The 18,708-nt window shown below is 43.4% G+C and overlaps 1 protein-coding gene across 2 annotated transcripts in view; it reads right to left on the reverse strand.

The window, feature by feature from the left end:
* The window catches only part of CDC20 (cell division cycle 20), a 75,956-nt gene that overhangs the window by 25,445 nt on the left and 31,803 nt on the right, over positions 1-18,708 (reverse strand). For both annotated transcript variants that reach the window (XM_029618640.1, XM_029618641.1), the window contains exons 7-8: positions 3,244-3,338; positions 2,096-2,324 (exon numbers count right to left, since the gene is read on the reverse strand). In XM_029618640.1, coding sequence (XP_029474500.1) covers positions 2,096-2,324; positions 3,244-3,338 — 324 coding nt within the window. The remainder of the gene's footprint in view (positions 1-2,095; positions 2,325-3,243; positions 3,339-18,708) is intronic.

Consider the following 18,708-nt stretch of genomic DNA (forward strand, 5'->3'; position numbering starts at 1 on the left):
TAACCCATGCTATAATTACACAATGTTGGGTTCCATATTAGGTGCTACAACCCAAGAAAGAGATCTAGGTGTCATAGTGGATAACACATTGAAATCGGAACAGTGTGCTGCGGCAGTCAAAAAAGCAAACAATGTTGGGAATTATTAGAAAAGGAATGGTGAATAAATCAGAAAATGTCATAATGCCTCTGTATCGCTCCATGGTGAGACCGCACCTTGAATACTGTGTACAATTCTGGTCGGCACATCTCAAAAAAGATATAATTGCGATGGAGAAGGGCTACCAAAATGATAAGGAGAATGGAACAGCTCCCCTATGAGGAAAGACTAAAGAGGTTAGGACTTTTCAGCTTGGAGAAGAGACGACTGAGGGGGATATGATAGAGGTGTTTAAAATCATGAGAGGTCTAGAACGGGTAGATGTGAATCGGTTATTTACTCTTTCGGATAGTAGACTAGGGGGCACTCCATGAAGTTAGCATGGGGCACATTTAAAACTAATTGGAGAAAGCTCTTTTTTACTCAACGCACAATTAAACTCTGGAATTTGTTGCCAGAGAATGTGGTTCGTGCAGTTAGTACAGCTGTGTTTAAAAAAGGATTGGATAAGTTCTTGGAGGAGAAGTCCATTACCTGCTATTAAGTTCACTTAGAGAATAGCCACTGCCATTAGCAATGGTTACATGGAATAGACTTAGTTTTTGGGTACTTCCCAGGTTCTTATGGCCTGGATTGGCCACTGTTGGAAACAGGATGCTGGGCTTGATGGACCCTTGGTCTGACCCAGTATGGCATTTTCTTATGTTCTTATGTAAATTTCATCTGATATTTTGATGCCCAATTTTCCAGTCTTGCAAGGTCCTCCTGTAATGTATCACAATCCGCTTGTGATTTAACTACTCTGAATAATTTTATATCATCCGCAAATTTGATAACCTCACTAGTCATATTCCTCTCCAGATCATCTCTCAAGCACCGGTCCAAGTACAGATCCGTGAGGCACTCCACTGTTTACCCTTTTCCTCTGAGAAAATTGACCATTTAATCCTACTCTGTTTCCTGTCTCTTAACCAGTTTGTAATCCATGAAAGGACATTACCACCTATCCAATGACTTTAGTTTTCTTAGAAGCCTCTCATGAGGGACTTTGTCAAAAGCCTTCTGAAAATCCAAATACACCACATCTACCGGTTCACCTTCATCCACATGTTTATTAACCCCTTCAAAAAAATGAAGCAGATTTGTTAGGCAAGACTTCCCTTGGGTAAAGCCATGTTGACTGTGTTCCATTAAACTATGTCTTTCTATATGCTCTACGATTTTGATCTTTAGAATAGTTTCCACTATTTTTCCCAGCACTGAAGTCAGGCTCACTGGTCTGTAGTTTCCTGGATCGCCCCTGGAGCCTTTTTTAAAATATTGGGGTTACATTGGCCACCCTCCAGTCTTCAGGTACAATGGATGATTTTAATGATAGTTAAAATTTGTAACCTAACAGATCAGAAATTTCATTTTGGAGTTCCTTCATACCCTAGGATGCATACCATCCGGTCCAGGTGATTTGCTATTTTTTAGTTTGTCAATCTGGCCTACAACATCATCCAGGATCACAGTGATTTGGTTCAGTTCGTCTGACTCATCACTCTTGAAAACCATCTCCAGAACTGGTATCTCCCCCAACATCCTCATTAGTAAACACAGAAGCAAAGAATTAATTTATTCTTTCTGCAGTGGCCTTATCTTCCCTAAGAGCCCCTTTAACCCCTCGGTCATCTAACGGTCCAACAGACTCCCTCACAGGTTTCTTGCTTTGGATATATTTTAAAAAGTTATTATGAGTTTTTGCCTCTATGGCCAACTTCATTTCAAATTCTCTCTTCGCCTGTCTTATCAATGTTTTACACTTAACTTGACAATGCTTATGCTTTCACCTCACCTTTTAACCATGCCAGTAATTGTTTTGCCTTCCTTCCACCTTTCTTAATGCGTGGAATACATCTGGATTGCGTGTCTAGGATTGTATTTTTAAACAAGTGTCCATGCCTGTTCAACACTTAACCTTTGCAGCACACTCCCAACCTTATGTGCCACTCACCTTAACAGCTCCCTGATGCTGTGTGAATGTTTGTACAGGAGAGAATTCGCCATCACCTTGTGCACAAGGCCAGACATTAACCAGGTTGTCATTGGCTCCACTGGCCAGGTAACGACCATCTGGTGACCATTTGAGCCCACACACCTCTTGAGTATGACCTTGAAGTGTTGCTACATGATGCTGAGCTATTCTGACATCATGATGATGAATGTGTCCAGTCCTAGAGCCACTACAAGAGAGAATAAGATTTTGATGAAGAGCTACAAGAGTGAACTTTCCACAGCAACAAAAGAATTCTCCAGCAGAGTTCTACAAGAGGTAAAGATATGCATTACTGCTCTACAAAATGGCAGGAAATTCTCTTGGAGTAAATGTTCTATGTGAAGCATAGACAAGAACACTTAGTACACACTATATTTGGGGTCTGTGTACTGATGGGCAGCAATTCTCTGGTGTTATAGTAGGCATGTAAAGCATTCTTTCATAACTCAATGATGCATACCAGGACAAGTTAATAGTGATCTGTGTATGAACACTATAACACTGCTTATGACCTTGGGTAAGTAACTTTTTTCTGTTGCCTCAGATACCCACTTAAATTCTAAGATCTTTGGGGGAAGGGACTTATTGTACCTGATTTTTAAAAATGCTGTAAGCAGTCTTGAACAATTGGAAGAGTGGGGTACAAATAGAGTTTAGTCCACAAGCGCAATAGCTTCTTCCTGATTAGGCTTCCAGCTCATAACTGGCTCCTTGGGGGCTATGGTGCCATAGAGCTTTTGTTCAGCTACCCAGATATTTTTTCCTCATCTAGCAATCAGACAATTCTCTTGAAAGGCGCATCAATATACCCATTAGCTAGTCAGCAGGTGTTGCTTTTAGGGAAAGGTTGAGGTATCCTCCCATAAGACTGTGAATACCTACACAGGACCCCTTAGCTGGGTGAAGAACAGATGGTGGCATAGGACCTGAATCTAGGTCTCCAGCATACCCACTAAGCAGCTCTGATGGCTAGCCAAGCTACAGTTCAGAACCTTTTGCCAGAGCTGTCACTTCTCTTGCCCTTAATCTGAACACCACTGTAGTTCTGTAGAAGCATTTTAACTTTTAGGGTAAGAGGACAGATACAATGATAGGTGATATTTTACCTGGACAAGATGTGGTTGTTCCAGCTCAGAGCCCCTACTCGTGCAGAATGGCTGATCATATTCCGCAGACGTTTCTGCTGCTGAACATCCCAAAGCTACAGAAAATGAATATTTCAATAGTATCTTTCATAAAAAAGAAACAAAAATATTTTATATTTCATGTAATATGATTTTGGCTAGCAGTTAAAAGGTGGTACCATGTTAAGCAACTTAATTTTCTCTCTGGTTGGCTAGCACAAGTAGTTGGGTAGATGATATATTAGACCATTTGGTCCATCCAGTTTTTCCAATTTCATTCCCAGAACAATGCTATAGACCCAGGTCATAATTTGCTTTCCCCCTCCCTCACTTTGCAATTTCTATATTCTGTTTTCTACCTTGCCTTTCAAAAAGATTGCTCAAATTGGCTCAGAAATGAAATTACAAACAATTAAAACAGCAAATATCTGTATCATTCCTGAGAAATGTGAAGTATAAATTGTGGATAAATAAAGTCTTTATTCTAGCTGCAACAGCTATTCTTTGCTTTTGGAGACAACCGGAAGTGCCTTCTGTAGTCCAGTGGCATAACAGTATTCATACTCTGGCAACAATGGAACTGCTCTTGTGCAAGCTGTCTCCCTCCTTTTTGAATGATCTTGATTAAAGTTTGGTTGGGTATTACTATTTGTCTTCTCAGCAGAAGGTGAGTGGGGTGGGTAAGTTTTGCTAATTTCAAGCATTGTCATTTTTGGATCATGGTGTGAACATGTGGTATGTATCTGAACAAAATATGTACCATGTGCTTTGAGTTTACAGTGTTTGTCAAGTATTAACAGATTTCAACATAAACAGCAAATGTGAAACAGATAGCAATAGTAATAATCAATAAATAAAACCCTTAAATAGCCCATCTAAAAAAATTCTTTTATTTCAGTCTTTCAAACCAGAGTGAAAGATGAAGAAAGTATTCAAGTAGTTTTTGTGTGGAAGAGGAGACTGGATCTGGCACTTCACACCATAAGGCAAAACTTTAATTTCAACACATAGGTTAATTCAACAATAAAATCCTATTTGAAGAGGTCTCTCTCATTCTAACTTCTAGGGTCAAGGGCATGCAAAAGCTGCCCCCTCAACATGTAGGCAGCGAGTGCTAGTGACCTAATGTTGGGAAGATGTACCTTTCAATTCTGAAGGATAAAATATGGGAAATTTTAATTAGCAACAAATTGGAAGACCTTTTTTCATCTAAATTATACCCCCTTAGTAGCTAAGATATTTCGGGATTTGGATACATGGGCTCATTTTCAGGTAGCCTGGACGGGAAGAATAGCAATGATAAAAATGAATGTCCTCCCAAAATTTAACAACCTTTTCCAGTCCTTACCAATACATATTCCCACCACTGTGCTGGAATGCTGGCAGAAATGTTTGTTTGTATTTATTTGGAAACGAAGACCACCAAAGGTGGCCAATAATGTATTACATACACATAAATTAAGGGGACAGCTGGGAGTTCCCCAGCTTAGATGGTATTATGTGGCGGCACAGCTTAGTGCTATCTTCTCATGGCACAAACGAGGAGAAATCCACGGTGGGTGGCTATTGAACAAGAGTTGCTGGGTGTAATGCCGATTCAAGCACTTATATGGCAACCCCGAGAGACGTGGAGGGTTCAGAGCATTCTCCCTCCACCCCTTCAAACCATGCTGTGCCTCTGGACACAGTGGCGACACTCAATAGGTTCCCAGAAATATTTTACCACTACTTTTTTTATTCCATAATGTGAAGTTCTCCCTGGGATGGGATTCTTCTCTTTTTGTGGAACGGAAAAATAAGGAAATAGTTACTTTGGGGAAGATATGGGGAAAAGACAGGCTAGTGTCGTTTGCTCAACTTCAGGACACATCAGCTGGGGCAGTCTGCCTTTTACCCCCATCTCCAACTACGACAATTTATTAGACAGGAAGCCATAGGAAGGGATCTTGGGCTAGGGAAATCACAGTTTGAGGGGTGGTGCGAGATAGCGCACGGTGTCAGGGGAGGACTCTCCAAGATCTATAGCCTACTCCAGAAAGACCCTATTCATAAACCAGCATATATTCAGGCCTGGGAGAAAGATCTGGCAAGTCCTTATCTGAGGATGAGTGGGATCAAATATTTATACATACTAAAAGATGTTCTATTTCTGCATTACTTACAGAGAAAGGAAAATTGGTCCTTACCTGCTAGTTTTTGTTCCTGTAGTACCATGTATCAGTCCAGACTGGGTTGAGCCTCCTGTCCAGCAGATGGAGACAGATCAAAACTGAAAGGGTATCCCATATCAGGACAGTGCTCACCCTGCGTCCCTTCAGTATATCCATTGTCAAAGCAGATAAGTATATAGATAACCAGTAAAAGATCAAGCAAGTAACAAGAGAAATCAGAAAAACTGAACAATTGAAAACATTGAATGGACTCTGTATATGGATGCTCTTGCATAGATATCCATTGTCATCAACTAGATGCTTCCGGTGCCTCTAACTATAAACACAGATGAAGAGCATCCAGCATAAAGAGAAAAACTTCAAGTGGATGGTAGGAAGTACAGGGAAGGGTATCTGGACTGATCTGTGGTACTACAGGAACGAAAATTAGTAGGTAAGAACCAATTTTCCTTTCCCGGTATGTACCCGGATCAGTCCAGACCGTGGGATGTACCAAAGCTTCCCTACAAAGGGTGGGACCGAGACAGTCCCGCTCGAAGCACCTGCCAATCGAAGGAACCAAACACTGGCACCTGTACATCAAGGCGCTAATGTTGAGCAAATGTATGCAGGAATTTCCACTTACCTGCCCTGCATATTTCTTGCAGAGAGACAGATTGACTCTCTGCCCAAAAAGTAGCCTGAGAATGCAAGGAATGAGCCTTTAGGCCTTCCGGAACCGCTCGGCCTTGACAGATATAGGCCGAAGAAATCACCTCCTTCAACCACCGAGCGATCGTAGCCTTAAAAGCCTTGTTGCCCCTTTTTGGGCCACTCCGCAAGTCAAAGATGGTCCGAGACCCTGAAGTCAACGCATTAAGACACGTTTCACATCAAGGCAGTGAAGATCACCCCAACAGCACTCACTATATCATCAGGAGAGAATGCGGGAAGTTCCACTGACTGATTGACATGAAGAGAAAAGACAACCTTAGGCAGGAAAGAAGGCAGTCTTGAGGGAAACTCCTGAATCAGAAAACTGTAGGAAGGGCTCCCTACAGGACAACACTTGAATCTGACACCCTTCTGGCGGAAAACAGTCTTGAGCGTCAGATCCTTAAGAGTAGTCTGGCGGAGAGGTTTGAAAGGTGCCTCGCAGAGAGCCTGAAGGACTAAGTTAAGGCTCCACGAAGGACAAGTGGTACAGATGGGCGGATTCAAATTCTTGGCGCCCTTGAGGAAACTGATAACATCCGGATGAGATGCAACCGTGTAACCATCAATATTGCCTATGAGGGAGCAGAAAGCGGACACCTGCCCCCGGAACTAACTGAATGACAGGCCCTTGGAGAGGCCTCTCTGAAGGAAGGAAAGAACCAGGTATACCGGAGCTGCACGCGCCACAACACCCCGATTCTGCACAGACATTTTTGAAAACTTTTCAAACACGGACACAGGTGAGCGAGGTAGATGGCTTATAGGCTTGCAAGAGAGTGGATATAAAACAACTTCTTTGTATCCCTTCTTCCTTAGTCTCCGCCGTTCAAAAGCAGGGCTGCTAGACAGAAGCGATCCGCCTGGTCAAAAAATATGGTACCCTGCTGGAGCAGGCATGGAAGATGGCCAAGGTGAAGAGAACCATCCGTCGCCAGGTTTACCAGATCCACGAACCATGTTCTGCAGGGCCACTCTGGTGCCATGAGAATAACCGGACCCCTGTGAAGTTCTAATCTTTTGAGAACCTTTCCCATTAGGGGCCAAGGAGGAAACATGTACAAGACTACGTCGTGAGGCCAGGAAAGGACCAGGGCATCCACTCCTTCCAAGCAGTGCTCCCTCCAGCGGCTGAAGAATCTGGGAGCTTTGGCATTTCTCAAGGTAACCATTAGGTCCAGGTGAGGAGGACCCCACCTGCAGACAAATCAGATCCACTCTGACAACTCCCACTCACTGGGATCGAGGTGCTGACTGCTCAGGAAATCTGCTTGTACATTCTCCTTGCCCGCTATGTGGGAAGCTGCTAAGCAATCTAGGTGCCATTCTGCCCAGGCGAAGAGCTTGCTTGCTTCTAGGGCCACCAGATGACTCCTGGTGACCCCCTGTTGATTGATATAGGCCACCGTGGTGGAGTTGTCCGAGAGTACTTGCACCACAGGAAGAAAAACCTTGAGAGCCAGGCGACCCGCTCGGGCCTCTAGCCAATTGATGTGCCAGCGAGATTGGACTGGGGACCAGTATTCCCTGCGTAGCCTGGGACTGAGACTGCTCCCCACCCAGAGAGGCTGGCATCCGTCGTGACTATGATCCACTGCGGGGGTCTGTAAGAACATTCCCGTCAGGAGGTGCGCTCGAGATAGCCACCATTGTATGTCTGCGATGATAGAGTCAGAGAGTGGGAGAGTCGCCTGGAACTGTTCCAACTCTGGCTTCCAGCGGGATAGCCAAGCTTTCTGTAATGGTCGCATATGCGCAAAAGCCCAGGGGACCAGGTCGATAGTGGAAGCCATGGTCCCCAGGACCTGAAGGTAGTCTTATGCCATGGGGAGCGGGAGAAAGTTGCGCACTTGGTCCATAAGTTTGAGCGTCCAGCAGGAACATCTTGCCGACCTGGGTATCAAAGCGTGCCCCCAGAAATTCCAAGACCTGGGAGGGCTGAAGATTGCTCTTGGAAAGATTGACTAACCACCTGGTTGACTGCTATCCTGCAGAGAGTCTCCGACTTGGCCCGCATGAACCAACTGTCCAGGTAAGGATGGACTAGGACCCCCTCTCAACGGAGAGCGGCCGCCACCACCATGACCTTTGTAAATGTGCGTAGCACGGTGGTGAGGCCGAAGGGTAGAGCTCTGAACTGGAAGTGTTGGCCCAGAATGTTGAAGCAAAGATACTTCTAATGCTTGTGTCTGATAGGGATGTGTAGGTAAGCCTCCGTCAAGTTGAGGGAGGCCAGATATTCGCCCGAGTGAACTGCCGCTATCACCGCCCTCAGGGTTTCCATTCGAAAATGGGGTATCTGTAGGGCTCTGTTGACTCTCTTGAGGTCCAAGATTGGATGGAAGGCACTGTCCTTTTTCAGCACGACAGAGTAGATGGAATACTGGCCGGCGCCTTGTTCTTCCACAGGGACTGGGACTATGGCTCCTAGTCCCTAGAGCCTGACAAGGGTCTGGCAGATGGCAGCCCGCTTCCGGTGTCCACAAGGGGAGACTATGTACAGATCTGGCAGATCTTGAGCAAACTCTAATGCGTAACCTCTCTACGATGTCGAGGACCCACCGGTCCGACGTGATTTTGACCCATTCCTCTAGAAACAGGGAGAGATGTCCACCTAAACTGGGAATGGAGGAATGGGCCGGCCGGCCGGATCTCATTGGGAGGAGGGATTTGTGGATGAGTTTTGTTGGGTACAATCTCAGAAGGCATGGTGGCCCCGAAAGGAATGAGCCCAGGACTGAGACCTGGAAGTGGTCCCCCTAGGAAAGGAACCCCGCGCCCTGTTATTATACCTCTGAAACGGGAATGTGTAGGGAAGAAAGACCTAGTCTGTTTAGGGCAGTCCTCCGGCAGCTTATGGATCTTGTTTTTACCCAGAGATTTAATAAGCTGTTCCAGGTCCTTGCCAGAGAGCAACTTAGCCTTGAAAAAAAAAAAGTGTGCCCAACTTGAGACTTGGAAGACTAATCCGCTGACCAATCGCGCAGCCAGAGGAGACGTCTGGCTGACAGCTGAGACCAATGCTTTGGCCTGTACGCGGAGTAAGTCGTAGAGAGCATCCGCTCCATATGCTACTGTGCCCTCTAGTCGTTCAGCCTGCTCCGCCTCTGCAGACAGGAGGTACTGGGCGCTGAGCAATTGTTGGACCCACCTAAGACTTGCCTGCTGCATAAGAAACAGGTGTACCGCAGGGATCAGCCTTGTCTGCAACCCCTTTTAACATATACATGCTTCCATTATGCCATCTACTAGCAGGAATAGGAATCATACATTACATCTATGCAGATGACATTCTATTAATTCTACCAATTGACGACAATAGAAAATGACATTAAACCTAGCTAACATGTACCTAGACATCATAAAACTACTATTAAACCGAATGGAACTAGCGATCAATATTGAAAAAAAAAAAAAAAGGAATTTCTACACTTAGAAAGAAAAAAAATATCAAAATCATTCAAACCCCCAATTATACTAAAAAAACAACCAGAAAATAGAACTAGCGGAAAAAGTAAGGAACCTTGGAATAATAATGGACCCTGAAATTAATCTAAAACACATATCGCTAAAAGTAAAAGAAGGTTATGCTAAAACTCATGATCCTCAGAAAACTTAAACTGTTACTAACTCCTGCAGATTTCAGAACAGTGCTTCAGGAACTAGTTTTCTCCAGTACCTATTACTGATGCACTTTTTCTAGGACTCCCAAATACAATAAGACCACTTCAAATTCTACAAAACACAGCAGCGAGAATACTAACTGGAAAAAGAAAAAAAGACCATATAACAAACTCTGGCTGAACTTCACTGGCTACCCATAGAACAAAGAATAAAATGCAAAGCCCTATGTACCATACATAAACTAATACATGATGAAAAAAGCAGACTGGCTAAACACTGCACTACGGGTACACGTCCCACACAGGAACCTTCGTCCAGCAAACAAAGCTTTCTTAACCATTCCCTCAGTCAAGACAGCGAGACTAACCCAGGTAAGAGAGGGCATTGTCTTTAGCAGGACCCACACTCTGGAACACAATGCCTTTGGAGACCAGATTACAGAGAGACCCCAAAACATTCAAGAGAGGTCTAAAGACATGGCTTCTTAAACAAGCCTTTTATAAAAAGAGACCGGAGAACAGAAAATACACTGGAATAAACAGAAGAGCACCAGCACTATTCTCATAAATGTGCATTATAATATTTTAACAAATTGAGTACACAATGAATGTAATAATATAACAGTAAATGTGATTTTTTTTTTGACCTGTAAAAGTACCTTCTAGGTACACCTGGCCAGAACCTACATCACTAAACATTTGTACGTATTTTTATGATTTAATGTAATACTCCAAAACTCAGCCGCAAGAGTACTGACAGGAAAAAGAAAAAGAGATCATATAACTGAAACACTAGCTGAACTACACTGGCTACCAATTGAATACAGGATAAAATATAAAACCCTTTGCATTATACATAAACTAATCAATGACGAAAAAGCAGAATGGCTAAACACAGCACTCCGCGTCCACGTCCCTAACAGAAACCTGAGATCCAAAGCCCTCCTAACCATCCCCTCAGTAAAAACTGCAAAACTCACTCAAGTCAGAGAAAGAGGACTATCATTGGCCGGGCCGATTCTATGGAACACCATGCCCATAGAGATAAGACTACAGAGAGATTTCAAGACTTTCAAAAAGAGCTTAAAGACATGGCTCTTTAGAGAAGCCTTTCCACAAAGAGAGCGAGAGAGAATAAAACGCTGAAAGCTGTACACATGAAATCTTCATACAGCACTAGCACATTATATGTATGTACGTCATGGCCTGTCTTTGCACCTTTTAAATTAAATGTATATTTTAACAGTCTTTATCTTAGTCACAGGTCAGATTAATCATCACTAAACTCTTAGCCATTACGATGAAACGATGTCACCGAGATCATGAGGCACCTCCTTTCTAATAGGAACATTTGCGTATACATTGTACTATATGTGCCTATATGTGAACCGTTGTGACGGTATTCTACTAAACGACGGTATAGAAAAGATTTTAAATAAATAAATAGGCGAAACTTAATGGCACCTGTTAGAATGTACTATAGTACGCTTACTCCAAACTTATGTGCCCACATGTAAACCGTTGCGATGGTATATAACTTAGCGACGGTATAGAAGAGACTTTAAATAAGACTGCTGCAGATCGTCGCCCGGACTCCTAAGGCCAAGACTTCAAAAATACGCTCGATTCAAGTTTGCGGTCCTGGACATCCTTCAAACTGTGGCTCCCACCACCAGAATAGTGGTGAGCTTAGTGACAGCAGATAAGGAAGAATCTACCTTGGGAATTTTAAGCAAGTCCAGGCAATCCTCGGAAGAGGATAGAGCTTGTCCATCGCTCTACCCACTCGTAGCCCCATCTTGGGAGCTTCCCATTCCCGAAGGAGCAGCAGCTTGTGCATGGGATGGAACGGGAAAGTGCGTGGAGTTACCCTGAGTCTGCCAGGACCGGGTCCATGTGAGCTGGCATCGCGGCCGTAACCGTATCCTCCGGAGGGACTTCAATCCCCAGCTCCTGTAGGATGAAGGGAATGAGCGGCTCCAGCTCCTCCCATTGAAACAAGCAGAGCACTCGGGGGGGGTCACCCCCCTCTAGGGGGGGGGGGCTGGAAATGACAAAACTACATCCGGATCCTGGTCTGGAGCTGCTGGTGGCTGAGGGGGCTGTGGGGGGATGGGGGGGACGGGACGCCAGGCACCACCCTAACCCTCACGGAGCCTTGTGCATTCCGGCGCCACAGGGGCGAGCGGGGTGGGTAGGAGTAAGAGGGGTTCCTCCTCCTCCTCTTGCAGGCTAGCTAAATAAGATTTGTGCATTAACAGCACAAAATCCAATGAAAAACATGGCCTGGATTTTCCGGAGGGAGGAGGGGGAGGGGGCACAGGGCTTAAATTGGGAGGAGAAATGTGAAAATCTGGCTCCTCTCCCTCCTGCAGCCCCGAATCAGAAGCTGCACGATACCTAAATGGCCACCGTTCCCACGGTTTCCTCGAGTCTGGAACGGCCTGGCCATGCGACGAGATGACCACCCCCGGGTCGCTGGCTAAATCGGTGCCACAAGGTGCAGGAGAACAAACTCTGCATGCTCCCTTCTGACTCCGAGGTAAAAGAAAGCTGACGATTATCTGTCCTTTTGAGCTGATTTATTTAATGTCTTTTTTTTTTAAGATTACAGGGAAATGAAACTTCCCTGTTTAGGACAGGCCGGGGAATTAAACATCCCGGAGGCCAAGGCAGCTATATAGGGGGAATGACTGGACCACCAGTATTGCCTCAAATACTCAGGGAAGGGAGCCAAGGCTAATAAACTCAAGGGGCAAGCCCCCTAGGCTCCCAAGAGTGAGGAGACAGCGCTGTCTCCTAAAATGACAGTGTCTTCAAACTTTTTTTTTTTTTTTTAATTTACAAATAAAAATACTGCTTGATCTGGTCAAATAGAGAGAGAAACCCACACAGAGTAAGGTAAAGTAATAAGGAAAGGGAACTGCAGGGTGAGCTGCCTGCATCTGCTGGAGACAGAAATACTGAAGGGATGCAGGGTAGGCTCTGTCCTGATTATAAGATATCCTTTCAGTTTTTCTGTCTCCATCTGTTGGACAGGAGGCTCAACCCACGGTCTGGACTGATCTGGGTACATACAGGGAACAGCTACAAAGTACTGTTTCGCTGGCATTTTATCCCTTATAGATTATAAGATGCATCAGAAATTGAAGAGGACACCTGTGAGAAAATAGCTTCATTTTTTCAGTCGAAAACAAATATCATAGAATTCAAGAACCTACCTTATCCAACTTATGCAGATCAAACTCCAGTTTATAACTGGAGCTCATTTGATAAAGCCTCAAATGATATAATTCAAAAAATAACAAACAAAAGTTATCTAATTCCCCTTTAAACCCATGTTCTGGTGCCATCTTAAAGAATTAGGTGACTATTGTCCTGAAATAATTTGCTCCATCATAAACCAATCATTGGAAACTGGTATCTTTCCCACATCAATTGAAATTAGCCTCTATTACTCCAATTCAAAAAACCAAATCATCCTCACTACTAGATTTTACAAATTTTAGACCAATTGCTACTCTTACCTCTGTCAAAAACTATTGAATTACTTGTGCTCTTCCAACTGAGAGATTATCTATCAGACCATGACATTTTACATCCAGATCAACATGGCTTTAGAAAGGGCTATTCAACTGAAACCCTTTTACTTTCCTCTTGTGATACGTATATACGAGGATTCGTATTCTAACACGGATTTCTTTTGATATATTTGGATATATCAGCGGCGTTTGATACGCTCGATCAATAAGATTTTACTATCCAGACTTCAAGCGATCGGTATACAAGCCACAGTACTGAATTGGTTTAATAGTTATCTTGCTAATCGCCGCTGTCAAATAAACTTTAAAGGCAAATCCTCACAAATTTACACGCAAGCCACTGGGGTCCCGCAAGGGTCATCCCTGTCACCAGTTTTGTTCAATATTTATCTTCTTCCATTGTGCCATATTTTAGCTACACTGAATGTTCAATTTAAGATCTACGCGGATGACATTCAAATCTATGTCCCTTACAAATCTTCTTGGGCTGAGACTATTTCACTGTGCAATCTTTATGTGAAGACAATTGAACATTGGCTAAGCCATAGTCGGCTTAAACTCAATGCTAAAAAAACAGAGCTCCTCCTTTTGAGTGTGCTAGATAATCCCACAAACGGTCCACCACCATTGGTTACTCTAGGTAGCGAGGTAATTAAAGTTAAAAAAGTCGCCCGCAATTTGGGAATACAAGTAGATACAAATCTATCCTTATCACAACATGTTTCCACTTTAGTTAAAGAATTCATTTTTTCAAGTTACATACTTTAAAAAGATTAAAAACCACTACTTTTCAAAGATGATTTTCAAACAGTTCTTCAATCTCTCATTTTTGCTGGTTTAGACTACTGTAAGTCTACTTTTGGGTCTTCCAGATTCCGCCTTAAAACCATTGCAACAAATACAGAATTCTGCGGCCTGTCTACTAGTAGGCTTGCCAATGAGACATCATATCTCCCCTATCTTGTACAAGCTACATTGGCTTCCAATTAAATTTCATGTAAAATATAAAGTTCTCTCTTTAATTCATGACCCAGATTCAACTTGGCTCTGTACATCTTTACGGTTATACAAACCAGCTAGACACCTTAGATCTACAACTAAATATCTGCTTGATGTTCCTACAGTTAGATTGGCGAGACTAAATATGACCAAAGAAAGAGCCTTTTCAGTGGCAGGACCCTTGTTGTGGAATTCACTCCCTAATACTTTAAGGCAAATTACCAGCCATAATGAATTTAAGAAGGCAGTAAAAACTTATTTAAGATAGCTTTTGGAGACCTTGATAGTCTGAACACCTAACCTCAATAAGGTATATATCATCTGTTCTTATTGATTGCTTGATTACGTATCCTCTAGGGCTCTGGTCTATCAGACATAGGCCCTAAGGTATTCTATTTTGATTTTTCTGGCTTTTTACTTGTTTTTGTAAAAAATAGTATAGCTATGCTTAAAGGAGTAGGGTTTATAATGATACATTGTATTTTTTTTCTATTTTATTTTTGTTAATTTGGTTTTATTTCAATTTTACGGTCTTTAGTTGAAAGTAATTTTTTGGTTATTTTTGTTTTTATAATTTGTAATTTTGTAAACCGTTTTGGTCAAATTTGTTTGAAAAGACAGTATAGAAATATTTTTAAATAAATAAATAAATAAATATAGGGCTAATCTAAGCCAGGATGACTTATGTTGGAAGGGTAGTGGCCAAAGAGGGACCTAAACCCATTTGTGGTGGGAATGGGCAAGGTGGGTCGACTGTGGAACGAGGACCTTGATACTATTCAACAAATTCTGTGGCAACCCATTCAGCTTACACCGGAGCAGGTGCTACTGAATGCTCCTATTGAGGGATCACGGCGTGAGAGCTTGCTTGGGGCAAGGTGCATACTAGCTGCAGCATGGAAGCAAGCGGGGTGACACCTGTAGAGGTATTTCTTCTAAAATTGGACACGATGTGTGCGTTGTATCAAATTACCGCTCGTAAACACCACACACTCCCCCGATTCTCACAGGTGTAGAATCCATATTTACAATGGAGAGCTAAACCGCATTCCACCACGCCTGTGATTACCCAGCAGCAGCCGGGAAAAGATGACAGACTGTTGTGTACCATTTTTAATCACTGTCTATTAGACTATATACATTGTTTCATTAGCCATGTGATTACACACACACACACACACATTATGTTAATATATGTTCAATAAAAAATTACAACAAAAAAAATATGGGAAATTTTACAACGATCAGATTTTTGATTGATCTCTCTCAGAAGTGGAAACCAGCGTCTCAGCCAATAGAGACTGAGAATTTTGGGCCTCTTATCAGAGTTGTAGCTACCAGAAGAAAATGGAGGACAAGCATACAAGACCCTCTCCTCAAACTAGAGGGCTGGTGTCCAAGCCTAACTTGCTTTGTGTCCCTCTCCAGGAGCAGAATTTTCAGGGCCTCTCTGATCACAGAAGTAAACATCTAACATGGGTGCTCGTCACTCCTGGAATAGCAGAATTGCTTATCTGTAACAGGTGTTCTCCTAGGACAGCAGGATATTAGTCCTCACACATGGGTGACAGATCAAGCCTGGTACGGAAAACTTGTGTCAAGGTTTCCAGAAACTTTGACACACACTGAGCATGCCACCATCCATCTTCAGTCTTATAATACAGAATTCGCGAAAAATAAAACAAACCTAAAGAAACCCAACTCTGCAGGGCAGTGGGCTGGTTTCGTGAGAACTAGCATCCTGCTGTCCTAGGAGAACACTTGTTACAGGATGGTAGTCTTCACACATGGGTGAATACATAGCTACAGGCTGCTCCCAAAGATAAGATAGACAGCACTTAACAGGTGCCAACACGCACAACAACCAGTGCTACTAAAATACTGGGAGACAGCCTGAACCAAGGGCCAGAGGCAGGGAGAGTTGGGTTTTACAATGGACTGACCGACCAAAATTACTGTTATGTCACCCATCTTTGTCCAAACAGTAATGAAAGGTGAAGGTGTGGAGGGAGCTTCAGGTCGCTGCCCTGCAGATCTCGTGTACGGGTACCACACACACACACACACACACGCACACGAGTGAACCACTGAAGCTGACATGGCCCTCAAGTTGCAGTCCTGCTTGTACGTAGCAGAATGAAATACAGTCTGCTTGCTTGGACACTGCGACTCCCAATCTGTTCTGGTCAAAGGAGACAAGGTTGAGTGGACTGGTGGCGAGTCACCATCCAAGTCCAAGTAAAAGGCCAGAGCCCTTTAACAATCTGGAGTGTGCAGGACACTCACCTCGATGAGAGTGTGACCTTGGAAAAAAAAAAAAGGTGGGCAGGATAATAGATTGATTGAGATTAAATTCTGACCACCCTGAATAGGAACTTTGGATGCTTACGCAAAGCTACCTTATGAAAAAATTTGTATAAGACTGGTAAGATACCAAAAGCCTGATGTTCGCTGACCCTGCATGCTGAGGTGATCGCCACAAGGAAGACAAATCTTCCAAGATAGGTACTTATTTAGAATCTTAATATACCGATGCTCAAGATAAATATCTTATCGTACCGGTTTACAGCATAACAGGGGATAACCAAAAGAATAGGAGGAAGTTACAAAAAACAGGGTGATGCAATTCGGGACAAGAGACCAAGGAAGAATTGGCTGAACATTGTGTTACTATAGTGAAAACAATAAGTAGTTTATAAACTTGACGAGTAACCATGTAGGAAATCAAACAAACAGTTCTTCAAGGGTGAGTAAATCTATACGGGATTGACGATGGTGGTGTTAAGGGTTGGAAGGGAAATGTCAAGGTCAGGGCGGAGGGGGGAGGGAGAAAGACCAGGCAGTGTGTGAAGGGGGGGGAAGGGCTGCGAATCTATCGGGGTGGCTTGCCTAATAATAGGTTGGAGCCAGAGGGCAGCCAGAGTTACTGAAGTTATAATGGAACAGAGTAGAACTGACAGGGGATTATGAATTGGTTAGAGGAAGGCTAGTTTGAAAAGCCATGTTTTCAGATTCTTTCTGAAGGTGAAAGGGCATTGTTCCTGTCAAAGCTCTGGTGGTAATGAATTCCATTGAGAGGGTCCGGCAGTAGACAATGCACGTTTCCTAATGGAGGGGTGAAGTGAGGATTTAGAGGTGGGTTCGTGAAGAGATCCTTTATATGCCGATCTGATCGGTCTTGCAGAGGAGTGAAGGCTGAGCGGAATTTTGAGTTGGAGTGTAGATTGAAGGTAGATGGTTTTGTGGATAATTGTCATGGTCTTAAACAGGATTCTATAGTTGATGGGAAGCCAGTGTAAGTTTTTGAGGATAGGGGTGATATGGTCTCTTTGCCTTGAATTGGTTAAGATCAGAGCTGCGGCGTTCTGGATCATCTGTAATGGTTTAGTTGTGGAGGCAGGAAGGCCAAGGAGTAAAGCATTACAGTAGTCAATTTTTGAAAACAGTATTGCCTGGAGGACTGAGCGGTAATCATGATGGTGTAAGAGGGGTCTGAGCTGTTTTAGAACATGTAGCTTATAGAAGCATTTTTTTGTGGTGTTTATAAATTTTTTGAAATTCATTCGGGTGTCTAGAATAGCTCCTAGGTCTCTCACGTGGTTCACTGATGGGATGATGCGGTTGCAGTCATTGGGAGAGATGAAAAGGAGCTCAGTTTTGGAAGTGTTGAGGACAAGGTCGAGGCTGGAGAGGAAAAGGTCGATGGAGTGAAGACAGCTGTTCCAGAAATTTAGGGTTTCAGCGATGGGATCTGAGATGGGGATCAAGATCTGCACGTCGTCAGCGTAGATGAAGTGGGTCAGGTTAAGAGTTGATAGAAGCTGGCAAAGGGGAAGCAGATAAATATTAAACAGTGTAGGGGAAAGAGACGAACCCTGAGGTACTCCGTGAGTGGAATAAATGGGGTGAGATTGAAATTATCAGGTAAGTAATTTCTCCATTTTCCTTAGTGTAGACAGAGGGACTCAGGACCAATGGGTATAGTGTACTCCTGTTAGCAGTTGGAGACGGATCAGATTTCAATCTGACGTCAGCCCCTAGTACATATACCCCTGCAGGAAGTGCAAATCCTCAGTATTCTTCCTTGCAAAGCATCGTGGATATATGTTTGACTGACTGATTAAATTTATAACTTGAATAACTTTATAACTTAGTTAACGTTAAAACTTGATTAACCTGATTAATAGATTGGTTGGTGAGCTATAGCTGGAGACCGCCAGGGAGCTCAACCTGAAGCGTCTGCACCCGGTAGGGTGGATATCCTGGGTAAATGAAAATCTGGCTTACCCTTGAGTCATGTATGTGTCCGGCAGCCAAGGGCGGGATACTGAGTCCATCTGTCTACACTAAGGAAAACGAAATCAGGTAAGTAATTTCTCCATTTCCTAGCGTGTAGCAGATGGACTCAGGACCAATGGG

This window comes from Rhinatrema bivittatum, chromosome 10, assembly GCF_901001135.1.
Source record: "Rhinatrema bivittatum chromosome 10, aRhiBiv1.1, whole genome shotgun sequence".
NCBI classification, from domain to species: domain Eukaryota; kingdom Metazoa; phylum Chordata; class Amphibia; order Gymnophiona; family Rhinatrematidae; genus Rhinatrema; species Rhinatrema bivittatum.